We start from the raw sequence: 14,267 nt of genomic DNA on the forward strand, positions 1-14,267 counted from the left end.
GGGAGAGAGAGCCAGAGAGAGAGATCTTCCATTCACCAGTTCACTTTCCAGATGGCCATGATGGCCAGGGCTGGGCCAGGCTGAAGCCAGGAGCCAGAGGTTTCATCCAAGTCTCCCGTGTAGTTGAGTCATCTTCCACTGCTTTTCCCAGGCTAGTAGCAGGGAGCTGGATTGGAGGTGGAGCAGCCAGACACAAACCAGCACCCAAATGGCATGCTGGCATTGCAAATGGAGGCTTAACCTACTATACTACAGCACTGGCCCCTCAGTAGGTTTTATTTTATTTTATTTTTTAAGATTTATTTATTTTTATTTGAAAGTCAGAGTTACACAGAGAGAGGAGATGCAGAGAGAGAGAGCAGAGAGAGAGAGAGAAAGAGAGAGGTCTTCCATCCGATGGTTCACTCCCCAATTGGCCACTATGGCCAGAGCTGTGCTGATCCGAAGCCAAACTTCTTCCGGGTCTCCCACGCAGGTGCTGGGGCCCAAGGATTTGGGCCATCTTCTACTGCTTTCCCAGGCCATATCAGAGAGCTGGATGGGAAGTGAAGCAGCCGGGTCTCGAACCGGTGCCCATATGGGATGCCGGCGCTTCAGGCCAGGGCATTAACCCACTGCACCACAGCGCTGTCCCCTTCCCAGTAGGTTTTTTTAAAAAACTGAAATTTACATGCTGATTCTAAAACTCATACAGTAACAGAATGAGTCAAAAACAGCCACAGGAAATTTTGAAGAAAAATAAAATTGAAAACTTTTATCTTATTAGATATTAATATCTACATAAACTTATGGTAATTAAAATAATCTGGTATTGACATAAGAATGGACAAATAGACTAATGGAAAAGAAGAGAGTCTAGACAGAGATCCACACACAAAAGGTACTCTAATTTATGACAAAAGTGCTCTACAATGAGGAAAGAATGGTCTGTTCAGTAAACGGTGTCAGGTCAACTGGACATCCATATAGGAAAAATGTATTGATTTTTTAAAGACTTATTTATTTATTTGAAGATTTATTCTATTTTCATTTGAAAGGCAGAGTTAGAGAGGAGGAAGAGGAGAGAGAGAGAGAGAGAGAGATCTTCCATGAGCTGGTTTACCCCCTAAACGGCCCATATGGGATGCCAACACTGGTTTACCCCCTAATGGCCCATATGGAATGCCAACACTGCAGGCAGCAACTTAACCTGCTATACCACAGCACTGTCCCCAAATGTACTGATCTTTATATATATATATACATATATACATAAATGAAGAAAATACCATATAAAAATCTGTTCCAGATGGATGGCAGATCTAAATGCAAAAGGTCAAATAAAGCTTTCAAAGAAATGTCTTTGTGACTTTAGAGTAGGTAAATCTCTTTGAAACCACTAGCCATAAAAGAATAAGGTTTAACTGGATTAGAATAAAGTTTAGAAGGGCCAACGTTGTTGTTTAGCGGGTAAAGCCACCACTTGCAATCCCATTTGGGCAACGGTTCGAGTCCTGGCTGCTCCTCTTCCGATCCAGCTTTCTGCTATGGCCTTGGAAAGCAACAGAAGATGGCTCAAGCCCTTGGGCCCCTGCCACCCCCATGTGGGAGAACTGGATAAAGTTCCTGGCTTCGGATTGGTACAGTTCCAGCCATTGATGAGGAGTTAACCAGTGTATGGAAGAGTTTTCTCTCTCTCTCTCTCTCTCTGCTTCTCTGTAACTCTGCCTTTCAAATAAATAAATAAATCTTAAAAAAAAAATAAAGTTAAGAGGTTCTGTTAATTGAAAGATTCTATTAAGAGGCAGGCATTGGTTCAGCCTTTAAGACAACTCTTGGAAGAAGCCACTTGTAGTGTAGTAGGTAGGGTCGCCTGCACCAGCATCCTATTTGGGCACTGTTTCATGTCCTGGCTCCTCCATTTCTGATCCAGCTTCCTGCTAATGACCTGGGAAAAGCAGCAGAGGATGGCCCAAGAGGTCCCTTCTAGTCATGTGGGAGGCCCAGAGGAATCTCCTGGGTCCCAGTTCCTGGCTTTGGCCTGGCCTAGCCCTGGATGTTGCAGCCATCTAGGGAATGAACCAGCAGATGGAAAATTCTCTCCCCCCCCCCCTTCTCCCTATGGCTCTGACTTTAAAATAAATAAATCAATGTTTGGAAAAAATAAAAAAAGACACCTCCTAGAACACCAGAATTTCATTATGGGGTGCCTGGGTTATAGTCCTGGCTCCATTTCAGATTCCAGCTTCCTGCTAATGTGCACCCTGGGAGGCAGCAGGTGATGGCTCAAGTACTTGGGCCTATCCTCCAATAGGAGACCCATATTTAGTTCCTGTCTCCAGGCTTCAGCTTTCCCCAGTCCTAGCTGTTGCAGGCATCTGGGGAGTGAAGCAGCTGATGGAAGATATCTTTCTCTCTCTGTGTTTATCTGTCTATGTCTCTCTGTCTGTGACTTTCAAACAAACAAAAATAAGGATTAAAAAGATACTATTAAGATATTAAGAGAGTGCAGAGGCTGCATATAATCTAAGATAAGACATTTGAGGTACATAGAAGCACCAAATGATTTGAATCCAGTGCATGCAAAGAATTCCTTCAACTCAGTAAGAAAATCAAACAACTCCATAGAAAAAATATTCAAGAAACTCAATGTGGCTTCACAGAAGTATATATATAATTGGCCAATAAACACATCAAGAGTCTTAGCTTCTTATCAGGGAAATACAAATTAAAATCACAAGGATATACCAGAAAACAGCTACCAGAATGATAAAAAGACTGGAATTAGTGGTGGTGAGGATGTGAAACAAAGGGACCTTTCATACATGGCTAGCAGGTGTATAAACTGGTAAATCACTTTGTAATAATGCTTGATATTATTTTATATATACATATATGTATATATACACACACAGAAGGTGAAAGTAGGTGTTTCCTATGACTAAGCAATTGTAGTCCTAAGCAGATACCCAACAGAGATATATTTGACAACACATAGAAATAGGTTCACAGTAGCACTACCCATAATAATTTAAAACTGAAAACTGCCTAATGACCTTCAACAAAAGAATGGCCTTTAAAAAAAATCATAGATTCCCATGGGATAGTATGCAAAAATAAAAAAGTTCATATAACAATATGAATGGATATCATAAATAAAATCAAAGAGAAAAAAAAAAAAACCCACCAGACACAAAACAGCATACTAGTAAGTGGCACAACATATAAAACAATAAAAATAGAGAAGATTGATCTAAGTTATGAAACTGAAAAAGGAGCAACAGAGGGCCCTGGCTGGCTGGTGAGGGTCTGTTTCTTGATCTGATGTGAAATATTGATGTGAAAATACATCAATAAAATAAAATGCTACAAAAAAATAATTTGTAGGACAAAAAGCAAATAAACAGCAAATGGGAAAAAAACTTTAGATATGTATGATAAAGGCTCAGTGACATATGAAGAATCCATGTAAATCAATTTTTAAAGCTAGCTTTGAACAAGCAAATGAGCAAACTATATGAAAAGAATTGCTCAAGCAAAGAAATACATATGGCTAATAAATGTACAAATGCACAAAAAATGTAAATCAGAACAGTGGTATGTCATTTTTGCCTATCAAGTTAGCAAAGATAAAACAAAACTAATAAATCTGTTGATGAGTATTTGGTTAAATGAACATCTTATTCCTTAGGGAAACATGAAATGGCATGACTTTTCTGCATGACTCAAAAAATGTTCAGATCTTTTGACCCACTAGTTCTTCTTCTAGAAATTACTCTGAGGAAAAACTTGCAGTTCTAAATAGATTTAAGCCAGGGTTGATTACAATGGTATTTTGAAACAATCTGTCCAATAATAGGGAAATGGTTATATCATTACACATACTTGTGATGAGTATTATTACTAATATTTTAAAAGAATGATGACTAGGAAATGACTCATGACAAATTTAAGTAAAAATACATTTAAGTGAAGAAAATTCTGTCTGGACTTTTATGTGAAATACACTCACACAAACCTAACAGACGATTTTCATTTTGGTCTATTTTCTACAATAAAATGTTGTTTAAGAATTTATTATGATTATTGTCAGAAATCCAAGAAAATAGGGTTAAAAAAAAAACACCTAGTTTCCCTTAATCTAGAAATCTAAGCAACCTACATAGTCTTCTTTCAAATCTGTCTCTCCTTGAACTTTCACATTCAGCCTGTAACCATTTCCTCGATTTTGCCCTAGAAATATCGGCCCAAGTTATCGTTCCATCATTTGTCTTCTCGTTTCCAAAATTCAGGTACTTGTCTTGCCAAGGGGACTCCTCAAATCTAAACTTTAATTCAGTAAAATGTCTACATTTTCCACTACTTCTACAATGTGGCTATTTCAGACCACTTCATATAATATAGATGCACCCCCCCACACACACACATACTCCAGCTGCTAAAAACGCACACCGGGTACTTCCACATCTTCCAGCCTCCGCATATTCAACTGTCTTCCTGTAATACATGCTCTCTCTTCTGCCCTTCTAATGCAATTCATAGTTCGAGATTCACCTTGGATATCATTTACTGGGCGTAGCCTCTTGGAGGCTTCAAGAACTGACAGCTGCTTCCAAATTAACCCTCCAATGACAGTTGTACATATTTCAGCATTTAACAATTCATATGGTTAGTGAATGATTCTCCTGCTGTAGGTCATATGCCATTTTTAAAAAATGTCTTGAAACCCCGAGGGATGAATAAAACTAAATAAAAATATATACTACATAGAACATTTATGAGTGTGAGTTTTGATGTGGATCTGACAGAAAAATGGTATCAGAAACACTCCCTTGACTTTTTTTTTTTTCATTCAAAATGGCAGAGAACGTCTTAAAATAGTCCTACACAAAAGCATTCAAATTCAGAGCTTTGATTCATCAGAACTGGCTACATCCAGCGCAACAGCAAAGGACAAAAGAATGCAACAGAGATGCTGAGGCGCCCCAGCACGAACCACCCACCCACAGCAGGTCCTCCACACACGGTCTTTAAATCGTGTTAGAACACTGGCACCTGCTGCCTTCATCCCGCGAGCCACGCCTGCACGGGGAACGGTGACCTCAGGCACGGTGGATGCTGACCCCCAACGCTGAGGACCCGAGAGGGGAAGGCTAAGTAGTACCAGCGAGCCTCTAAATGGCACAGTGCGCCCCGCCCCAGGCAGGCGCACCTCCCCAGCGGCGTGTCCACCCTGGCGAAGGAACGGGCAGGACTCCCGCTCGTGGACCTGGCAGCCAGGCTCCAGCCGGGAATTCTGGGCGGGCTGCAGACAGACGTCGGCCGCGGACAGGGCGCCTCCCGCTACACCTGTCAGGCTGCGGCCGGCGCTAGGCCCGGAAATCGCCGCGATTCGGCTGCTGAGGCAGGCAGGTACCGGTCATCTGCTCGCAGGTCCCGGGAGCGCCTGGCCTCTGCGCTTTCCCTTTCGTTCTTCTGAAACAAAGGCAGTTCACACCCACCGCCATGTTCCCCTTACCTCAAAAACCACCTCTTCGTCAAACTCCGGTGTCATCCTTCTCCGCCATGCCACCCGCCTCAGCACGATGGGAAATGAAGGCGGGAGAACGGGCAGCACCGAGGCTGCGGCCTCAGCCCGTCGCGTGCGTCCAGACAACTACACTTCCCAGCATGCTTCGCGGATCACACTCCCCCCACCCCCATCCCGCTCTTCGGGCCCGCTTATTGGAGCAGAGCGTGAGCCTGTGGGCGGGAAGGGCGGGAGCGACAGGAAATTCGCGCTCTACGATTGGAGGAGGCTGCGGCTTTTGTCTGCCTTTTACGGCCGCGACTAGCAGGGGGCGCCTGGAGCACTGATTTTTTTTTTTTGGCGTGCGCTTGACGGGCACGCGCCGGCAGAGCCGCGGTGAGTCCTGCTCGTGCCCGCGCCTGGCCGTCTGCCCGCAGCTCGGCGGGGCGGCGCTCGTGCTCGCCCGCCCGCCCGCCCGCCCGCCGGCGGCTCGCGCCCGGGGAGCGCCGCGGGGTCGCTGGAGCCGGCCGCATCCTTTGTGCGGCTCCCGGGCTGCGCTGCGGCGGGGCCGCCGGACGGAATGTGGGCGCTCCGGGGGTTTTTCGCCGCTCTCCAAACTCTGGAGACAATGGACTGCTAGGGGACCATGGACTGAGGGGCGCGAGCGGAGCCGCGAGCCGCGCCGGGCAGTCATGACTTCTGCCGCCGGTGAGTGACGGCGCTTCTCGCGCTGCCGGGCTGCGGCTCGGGAGCAACTTGGTGGGCTCGGGAGGCTGAGGCGCGGGCCCCCTCAGCAAGCGCGGTGCGCTGCGGGCTGCGCGCGTCCGCTCCGGCCGCGGGGCTGCGGGGTCCGTGGGAGACCTGTGCGGGCGGCTGGGCGCCAGGTGTGGACCGGTCATCGCCGCCGTCCCCCGCAGCGGACGCGGCTGAGAAGCGTCTGGGGCTTCCCGAGTGCAGAAATCAAGTTATTCTAGGAAGGGGCAGGGCGCCCGGCGGCGAGACGGAGTCGCTTTAAAACTAGTGTGGACTGGGAGCCCTTCCCGTCAGCGGAGGAGGTGTAGACATTGTTACTCGGGTTTTTCCCTGGCGATTTTCTTAAAAAAAAAAAAAAAAAGAAAAGAAAAAAGAAAGTAAGGAAAAACAAAACAAAACAAAACAGAAGAGTGGGTTAGCTCCTTTAAAAAACAAAAACCAAAAAACAGAAGAGTGGGTTTGCCCGTGGCTTGCTTGCTTGTTTCGCTCATCACCGATTTTTACGTGTGTGCATGCTTCGTTGGTGTAAACAAAGCCTGATTTTCTGTCTGCCCCCCCACCCCCACCCCCCTGCGCCTTTCCGCTCATCCTAATGACAAAGCCTGTTATTTACTTAGGTGTGGGTTTTGAGCAGTTCTGGACTTTGTGAACTCTTTTCTAGGAACCGTTTTGATTTTCCCAGACCCTTGTTAACGTGCCGTCCCGTTTATAAGAACATCGGTTCGTTTTAAAGCCAGACCTTAACGGTAATTAGGTGCTTTTTCAACAACGTTTTTGTCCGCTTAAACGTTCGTTAGAATATTTACAGTAAAATACTTTAAGCCTCCCTCTCCACGTTTCTTCTAGAATTGGCACTTACGTATCAGATTAAATTTTCATTGCTTTCCTTGGCATTTGTTTAAAATTCCTGCAACTTGAAACTGTCAAACAGCACTCTGAATGTTCTGATTTGTATTATTTCTAAAACCTAGGTATGTTTCCAGGGGTAATCAGGTTACAAGGAACAAGGCAAGAAGTTAGCCAATAGGAGCAAGAAAGCAAGGAGTGCATTGGGTCTTTCCTTTTTGACGTTCTGTGCGTGTCTGTGAGATACACTATCATAGCTAGTGCAGTTCTTTGTAAGCTGTATTTTCCTTAAGGTGGGGGAGGGCCTTTCTGCTTACATAATGAATTATTTTCATCCCAAATTTCTGTGCCTCACCTTTGTTCAGTTTTCATTATTACTGAGCCAATATAATTAGTTTAAATGAGAAGTGGTTGGAGGTTTTTAAATCCTGCCAGCCTCTTGTAGATCAACCCTTCTCTGGGGGGTGTCAAATGCATTTAAAATCGTCATGTCTTAGATAAACCAGTTTTCAGTTTCAGTTCTAATACTTTCTAATGAACAGGTATAGAGCACTTACTTTGGCATTAACCTAAATAAAACTAATTTCTAAGGCCCTGTCTTGCAATTTGTGATTCATTCATTCAAATTATCCTGGAATAATACAAGCTATTTTTATTTATCAACTTTACAATTAAAGAAATCCACAAACATTTTTGTGGTATTTAAGAGAGGGACATTTCCTGTGTCTAGCTGAGTTAGTTGGTGTTTAGTATGGCTCCCTGAGAAGCATTAGCTACTTTTTTTGCTCACTCAACTGTTAAGATTTATTAAAATTCTTTTTTGTGTCTAGATGGGGAATATGGAAAAGAAGTGGGTTTTATTTCCACTCCATTCTTGTAGAATTATGTATATTTCATTCTTAGAGACTAATTATGATGCTCTGTGGGAATAGTACTGAAATTCATGAAAACTTTTAGGAAAGTTGCAGTTAGGAGAGAGAATGTTTGTTGTCAAACTAATCTGTGCTATTTAGGATGGCTGATTAAGAAAATAGTCATGTTGAACATTTAGTCAAAGTATTGTGAGCAAGAATTTATATTAGCAAACCCTTCGTAGGGATTTTTGAATTATTCTAAGCAATATATGAAATTGGAGAGATAATTGTAGGTGTGTATTTTGTATCTTTTTGAACATGTACAAGTCATGGCTCATTCCTATCTGTGCTTTGCTTTTTGGCTGGTCCAATAGCCAAGACAGAGTACACGTGAACCACAGCCATCTGTGTGTAACAGATGACCAGGATGTTTGTAATAGTAAAATGGTACTAGTGGTTTACTTTCTTACCTTATATTTCCCTGGAGCCAAACAGCTGTGTAAATATAAGATCTGCTGCTTTGCTCTAAGAAGCTTTGGCTCTGACTGTTGATACAGTATTAAGATCCAAAGGTGCTGGACACATTTCCAAACATTGTTCACTTATTTCAGGTCTGGCGTTGGAACAGATCACAATATAATGGCTTATTATCTTTTGAGTTGCGTTTGTTTCAAAGTAGAGCCGTTGAAAAAATACTAATAATGAAGGATTTTGGATATTGCTTTACCAATGACTTAGTTGAACACTTGTTCCTATTCATCATTAAGGAATTACTCAGTAATCCTATTGAAGTGGTTCTTTCTAACTTTTCAAAATATTATTCTATGTGAAAATGGATATTGAATTTTTTTAAAAAGAAATCTCCTGTTACTGACACATGTGAAAGAGTGTGTGTCTGTCACAGCTCTGACTATTCCCAGGCTTTTTGCTGCCCAGGGATAATGGCAGTGAATGAGGCAAAGTACCTACTCTTCTGGAACTTGCTTTCCAGTGCTGAAGACAGACCATGGTGAAGAAAAATTAACACAGGACAGAGGCTACTGCACCTGGTTCTCCAGAAGCATTTATCTCACAAGTTGTAATCTCACATTCACCTGGGCTTTAGCAATCTTTTCAACTCCCCCATGTGTAAGTAAGGAAATCGGTGGAGCCAGATCTGCACAGCACCACACAGTTGGGTTAGCTGGCTCCTGAGTTATGTTATTGGTTTTTTTCCAATACGCAATTAACTAACAGTGATAAGCCCAGATTTACAGTTAATTCAGGGAGTAAGCATTGAGAATTTTAGTTACCTAATGATGTGCTGGATTTATTGGGAATTGACCCTAGCTCATATGTAATTTAATTTCTGTAAGAGTAAGAGAAAATGGAAGTACATGTCTCTTGGAAGTGACTCATAACAATATGCATTTAAAGACAAAAGTAAAATTGGTACCGTGGATTAAAAAAAAAAATAGCAAAAATGGATTGGTTAATTGACCCTGAAGCTTCTGATAGACTCTTAAGATTCAAAAAATAAAAGATTAATTACAAGAGTTTTTTTGTTTAGTTTTGCTTCAAATATTTAAAATTTCTGATAGTATATATATATACAGCATAAATTTATCATCTTAACCAATGTAAATGTGTAGTTCAGAAGTGTTAACTACATTCACGTTATTGTGCAACCAGTCTTCAGAACTCTTTTCTTCTTTGACCTTTTAAAAAAATTCTCTTAAAAATCCCAGAGGTAGGATATTTTGAGACTGACAGAAAGGAAATCAGCATGACAGCCTGTTAGTTTTTATTGAGTAAGATGGGAAGTTGGGAGGAGGCCGTGAGTATTCATATTTTCTCTTCAGACTTGATCGATCTAGAGTTTCACTTACTAGACCATCATAAGGAAGCTTTGTCACTAGGCTTCGGAGGGTCTTGGAATTATTTTCTGCCTGAAAAGCATTTAAGCAAAACTAGTAACATGCTTATTGAACAGCTGACTGAACTTGTATTGCCTGAGAAATTTGTAGTAAGTTATTTTGAAAATAATTCATTATCCTCTTTATGTATGATAACATACCTAGGAATTTACCGAGAATGGATTTGTTATCATAATCATGATTGCATACATTGTACAAGTATTAAAGGGCTTGGGAAATTCTTTGGTTGGTAAAAAGAAATAGAGCACTCCTTTTTTTTTTCCCCCTTTTACTCAGTTCCATAATGTAATATGTTCCCCAAGTAATATGTTCCCCAAGTGTTGTGACTAATTTCCCTTGTTGAAAAGAAAATCTTCATTAAATGAAATATCAAAGCCTTGCGGATTCAAGTAATTAAACAATGTCCAGCAACAGATCTTTTGAAAACTTTTTTTCAGTTAAGTTTTTATTACGTAGAAGAGCCTGTTGAAGGAACAAACAAATGTGTAAAAAGTATAAGATCAAACATTTTGACCTCAGGTTTCCTTGGGAAAATATGGTTGACAAGTGATGGTGTAGGCAGAACTTAAAGGAACTTAAAAAGAAATAGGTATAGAAGCTGCATATATCTTTAATTTTAATAGGTCTTTTCGTAAAGCTTTCATTAAGTCCTTTAGGCTAGGAGCAGGTCTGTACAAAACTAGCATATAATACCTATTAATTAAATGCTTCAGATAGATGTTAATTAAATACATATAATGTTGAAGAAGAATTGGTACATTAGAAATTGTGGTCATCTTTTTAAATGCACCAGAACAGTGGTTATTGATGAAGAATAAACAAAATAATCACCTATGGAGCTTAAAATATATTCCCAGTACTCAGATTGATTAGGTCTGTGGTAGGGCCTAGATGAGTGACTTTTTAAGAAATAAAGCTCCCTAAAGAAATAGATTGAAAATTCCTGTTAAGTTCTTAATGAACTTTATTGTGAGCTTCAATAATACTCAATAATTAATTTTCAGTTTTTAAGCTTGGAAAACTTTGACTTCTGTATTCCTTTTAAAGATTGTCTTGGGGTTCTCTTTAATGAGGTAGACAGATCATTGATAAAAGGCATGTGTAGAACTCTGCAATATATGAGGGGCTTCAAAAAGTTCATGGAGAATAGAATTAAAAGATAAGTCTATTCTGTTGCAAAAGATTTTTGAAATCTAAGCATGATTTTTTCATATGTATCTTCCATGAACTTTTTGAAGCCCCTTGTATCATTGCTGTAGTGCTTATACATATGAGAAGCTTAATAGAATTTCATCCTACATTCAACTGAGACAAATTCAACTCTTAGCACTTAATAGATGAACTGAAGAGCAATGCTAGTGGTTGCAAGCAGAGTCAATTATTCCATTTACTATCAACTCAAGACATGATAAACTATTCCATAATTGGAGAAAAAACTGTATTGGAGTTCTTAAGAAATGTATAGTATACCCAGAGTGTTGTATACTGGAATTTAAGGAATTTTTAAGAATAATATAGACTTGAATGTAATATAGCCTACCTAGTAAAAAGAAGACTATAATGTTTAAAGTAAAAATGTTACCAGATTTAAGCATGTATCATCTGTGCTTTGGTTATTTTGTCATTATTGTTTTTGTCTTTTTAGAGATTAAGAAGCCACCAGTGGCCCCCAAGCCAAAGTTTGTGGTGGCAAATAATAAGCCAGCTCCACCTCCTATTGCACCTAAACCTGACATTGTGGTTTCTAGTGTCCCACAGTCAGCAAAGAAAACCAAACCAGCAATAGCCCCAAAACCCAAGGTTCTGAAGAGCTCGCCTGTTAGAGACATTGGGAAGTTACCATCAAAGAAAATCACTGTGAACCTGGAAGAGCATAAACAAGAATTACCTGGAAGCACTGACAACTTTACTGGCAAAAAAGCAGAGAGTCAGAGCAGTGATTATATTTTACCAGTGTGTTCCTGCAGTTCTGAGTGTAACCATAAGCTTGGGACTGGAGAGAATATGTGTCTAGAAGAGCTTGTGTTGGAGCCCATGGAAATGACTGGCAGTTTAGAAAATGATAAAATCGCTGAGTCCTCTTTGGCCATAAAAACCTGGGGTAAATGTGATTCTCACACTGAAAAGATCAAAAGCCAGAGTGGAGTGATTTTAAAGGCAAGCATCCTGGACGAGAAGCTCAGAGACGTTTTAACACAAGGAGTGTCGCCTTTTAGTTCCCCACAGCAGCACAGATCCAGAGGCAACCCAGAAATGAATGGGGGCTGTCATTCTGGCAGACAACTCGAAATTGAATTTGCAGATTTGTCACCTCCACTGTCCAGCCTTGAAAAAATTTCAGGTCATTACAACTGCTATCAACAGCTCCCAAGGGGTGAACTTCAAACCACTGAATCTTGTCAGCATGGCAGTGAGAAAAGTAATAGCTACTTTCATTCATCCGAACTAGAAGCACTGGAAGATGGTAAAAGTATTTTTACATCTTCAGATGGACTTAGTAAGAAATCAGAAATCAGTGACTTTGGTCCCTTAGAAATTCACTTAGTGCCATGTACCCCCAAATTTCCAACTCCGAAGCCCAGAAAGACACGCACTGCTCGTCTGATACGCCAAAAGTATGTAGATACTCCAAGTGAGAGCACTGAAGAACCAGAGACTGCAGATGGTAGCTGTTCTTGTCTTACTGAAGATAGCTTGAAAAATGATAAAAGCAGCGTGCTTCATCAGGATGTTGTGTGTAACCAGGAACAAGTGGATAAAATAAAACAGGGAAATAAAACTGAGTTGAATAGGAGCTTCAATAATGACAGACAGGACTTAGTTAATTCACATAAAGACATGCGTCATGAAACACCGTCTTCTGAAAAACTGGCACCTGTGTTAGATACGAACTCTAATTTAAGTTCTGATAGCATGACAGTAGATGGTTCTAGTATGTCACCTGCTGGGGACAAAGGGACCAGTTTTATCAGATGTAGTGCTGTGTCAATGAGCCTGCCTAAGCAGCTCAAATTAACTTGCAATGAACATTTGCCTACTGCCTGTAACTTAGGAGTGTCTGCCCCTCAAATGCAAAAGGAATCTATAATAAAAGAGGGAAGTTCTTTAAGAATAGTCCCCAAAAAACCTCAAAGACACAGCTTGCCTGCTGCAGGAGTGCTTAAAAAGGCTGCCTCTGAGGAGCTTGTGGAGAAAAGTTCTTATTCTTCAGATGAAAAAAATTCAGAGAAGGATCTAGAAAGAAGTCACCTTCAGCATTTGTGTGCCCCAAACCATGGCATGTCACCCTCCTTTGATATGCCTAAACGAACTTCAGAAAAGCCAGTGTGGAAATTACCTCATCCTATTTTACCCTTTTTAGGGAACCCAGAGTCCCTAAAGTCTATCACTATACCCCCAAATTATGGGCCTTCGACTGCTCTCACCAAGCCTAGAGCAAAATCCTTGTCTGCTGTGGATATGGAACGATGTAATAAGCCTTGCAAAGACTCTTCAAAGAAAAACTCTCTTAAAAAGTTGCTGAACATGAAACTATCCATCTGTTTCACGAAGAATGACTTTCAGAAATTTTGGTCCAAAAGTAACCAACTTGGAGATTCCACGGCAGGCAGCCTCTCTGGTGGGGAGCGCAAAGGGATAATTAAAGAAAGTGATTGGCATGGTTTGTTGGTAGAAGAAAAGAGAAGTAAACCTATCAAGGCCTATTCTGCAGACAACTACAGCCTGGAATGTCAAAAGAAGAGAAAGAAATCTCGTGGCCAGATCAGTGCCACTAATGGTCCAAGAGCTGAGTCTTTGGATGACCAAATGCTCTCTAGGGAGTCATTATCTCAGGTGCCTTGTAAGTCTGCTACCAGTGGGTGTGCCCCAGAATATGAGAATGTACGTCATTATGAGGAAATACCGGAGTACGAGAACTTGCCATTTATTATGGCTGTAGGGAAAACTCCAGAACTGGGATGGCAGAATTCCAGCAGCATGGAGGATGCCGATGCAAATGTGTATGAAGTGGAAGAGCCTTATGAAGCCCCAGATGGTCAGCTGCAAGCTGGACCCAGACAACAGCATTCCAGGTAACACTTGGGTGTCAGATAGACACTGTGCTTTTAAACCACAATTAACTTTGAACAGCCTTGTGAGGCGGGAATGGAGAGGGGGGTGTAATATTTGCTGAGGTGTGATTCTGAAAACATATTCAATGATTCCCAGGTGTCGTGTCCTTTGGTCCTGCAGTTGGATTGGATATTTGCAGTGTAGGCTTGGTACTACTACTTACTAGCCCATTCAAATAATTTGATCCAGTAACAGTGTAGATGACTACAAGAAATGATTGAGGTATAAGAAATCTGAAGTTAGTGCAATCCATGGATTTACCTATGGTGCCCTTGTTAGGTGGAACCTTTAAAGTTG

The 14,267-nt window shown here is 41.4% G+C and overlaps 2 protein-coding genes across 11 annotated transcripts in view; one reads left to right on the plus strand and one right to left on the minus strand.

Moving 5' to 3' along the window:
- The window catches only part of VEZT (vezatin, adherens junctions transmembrane protein), a 91,115-nt gene extending 85,481 nt beyond the window's left edge, over nucleotides 1-5,634 (minus strand). For 4 of the 9 annotated variants that reach the window (XM_062203109.1, XM_062203108.1, XM_062203105.1 and 1 more), the window contains exon 1: nucleotides 5,498-5,589. Coding sequence is in view for 1 of the 9 variants with exons in the window: in XM_062203107.1 (XP_062059091.1) it covers nucleotides 5,498-5,533 (36 nt within the window). In the remaining 8 variants the exon portion in view is untranslated. Of the gene's footprint in view, nucleotides 1-5,497 lie in introns of all 9 variants that reach the window. The other 5 variants (XM_062203112.1, XM_062203106.1, XM_062203111.1 and 2 more) reach the window with 3 other exon arrangements.
- A 363-nt stretch (nucleotides 5,635-5,997) lies between these two features.
- The window catches only part of FGD6 (FYVE, RhoGEF and PH domain containing 6), a 145,577-nt gene continuing 137,307 nt past the window's right edge, over nucleotides 5,998-14,267 (plus strand). For both annotated transcript variants that reach the window (XM_062203114.1, XM_062203115.1), the window contains exons 1-2: nucleotides 5,998-6,196; nucleotides 11,503-13,930. In XM_062203114.1, the coding sequence (XP_062059098.1) occupies nucleotides 6,181-6,196; nucleotides 11,503-13,930 (2,444 nt within the window). In that variant the 5' untranslated portion in view covers nucleotides 5,998-6,180. The remainder of the gene's footprint in view (nucleotides 6,197-11,502; nucleotides 13,931-14,267) is intronic.

Source organism: Lepus europaeus, chromosome 10, assembly GCF_033115175.1.
Source record: "Lepus europaeus isolate LE1 chromosome 10, mLepTim1.pri, whole genome shotgun sequence".
Lineage (NCBI taxonomy): Eukaryota > Metazoa > Chordata > Mammalia > Lagomorpha > Leporidae > Lepus > Lepus europaeus.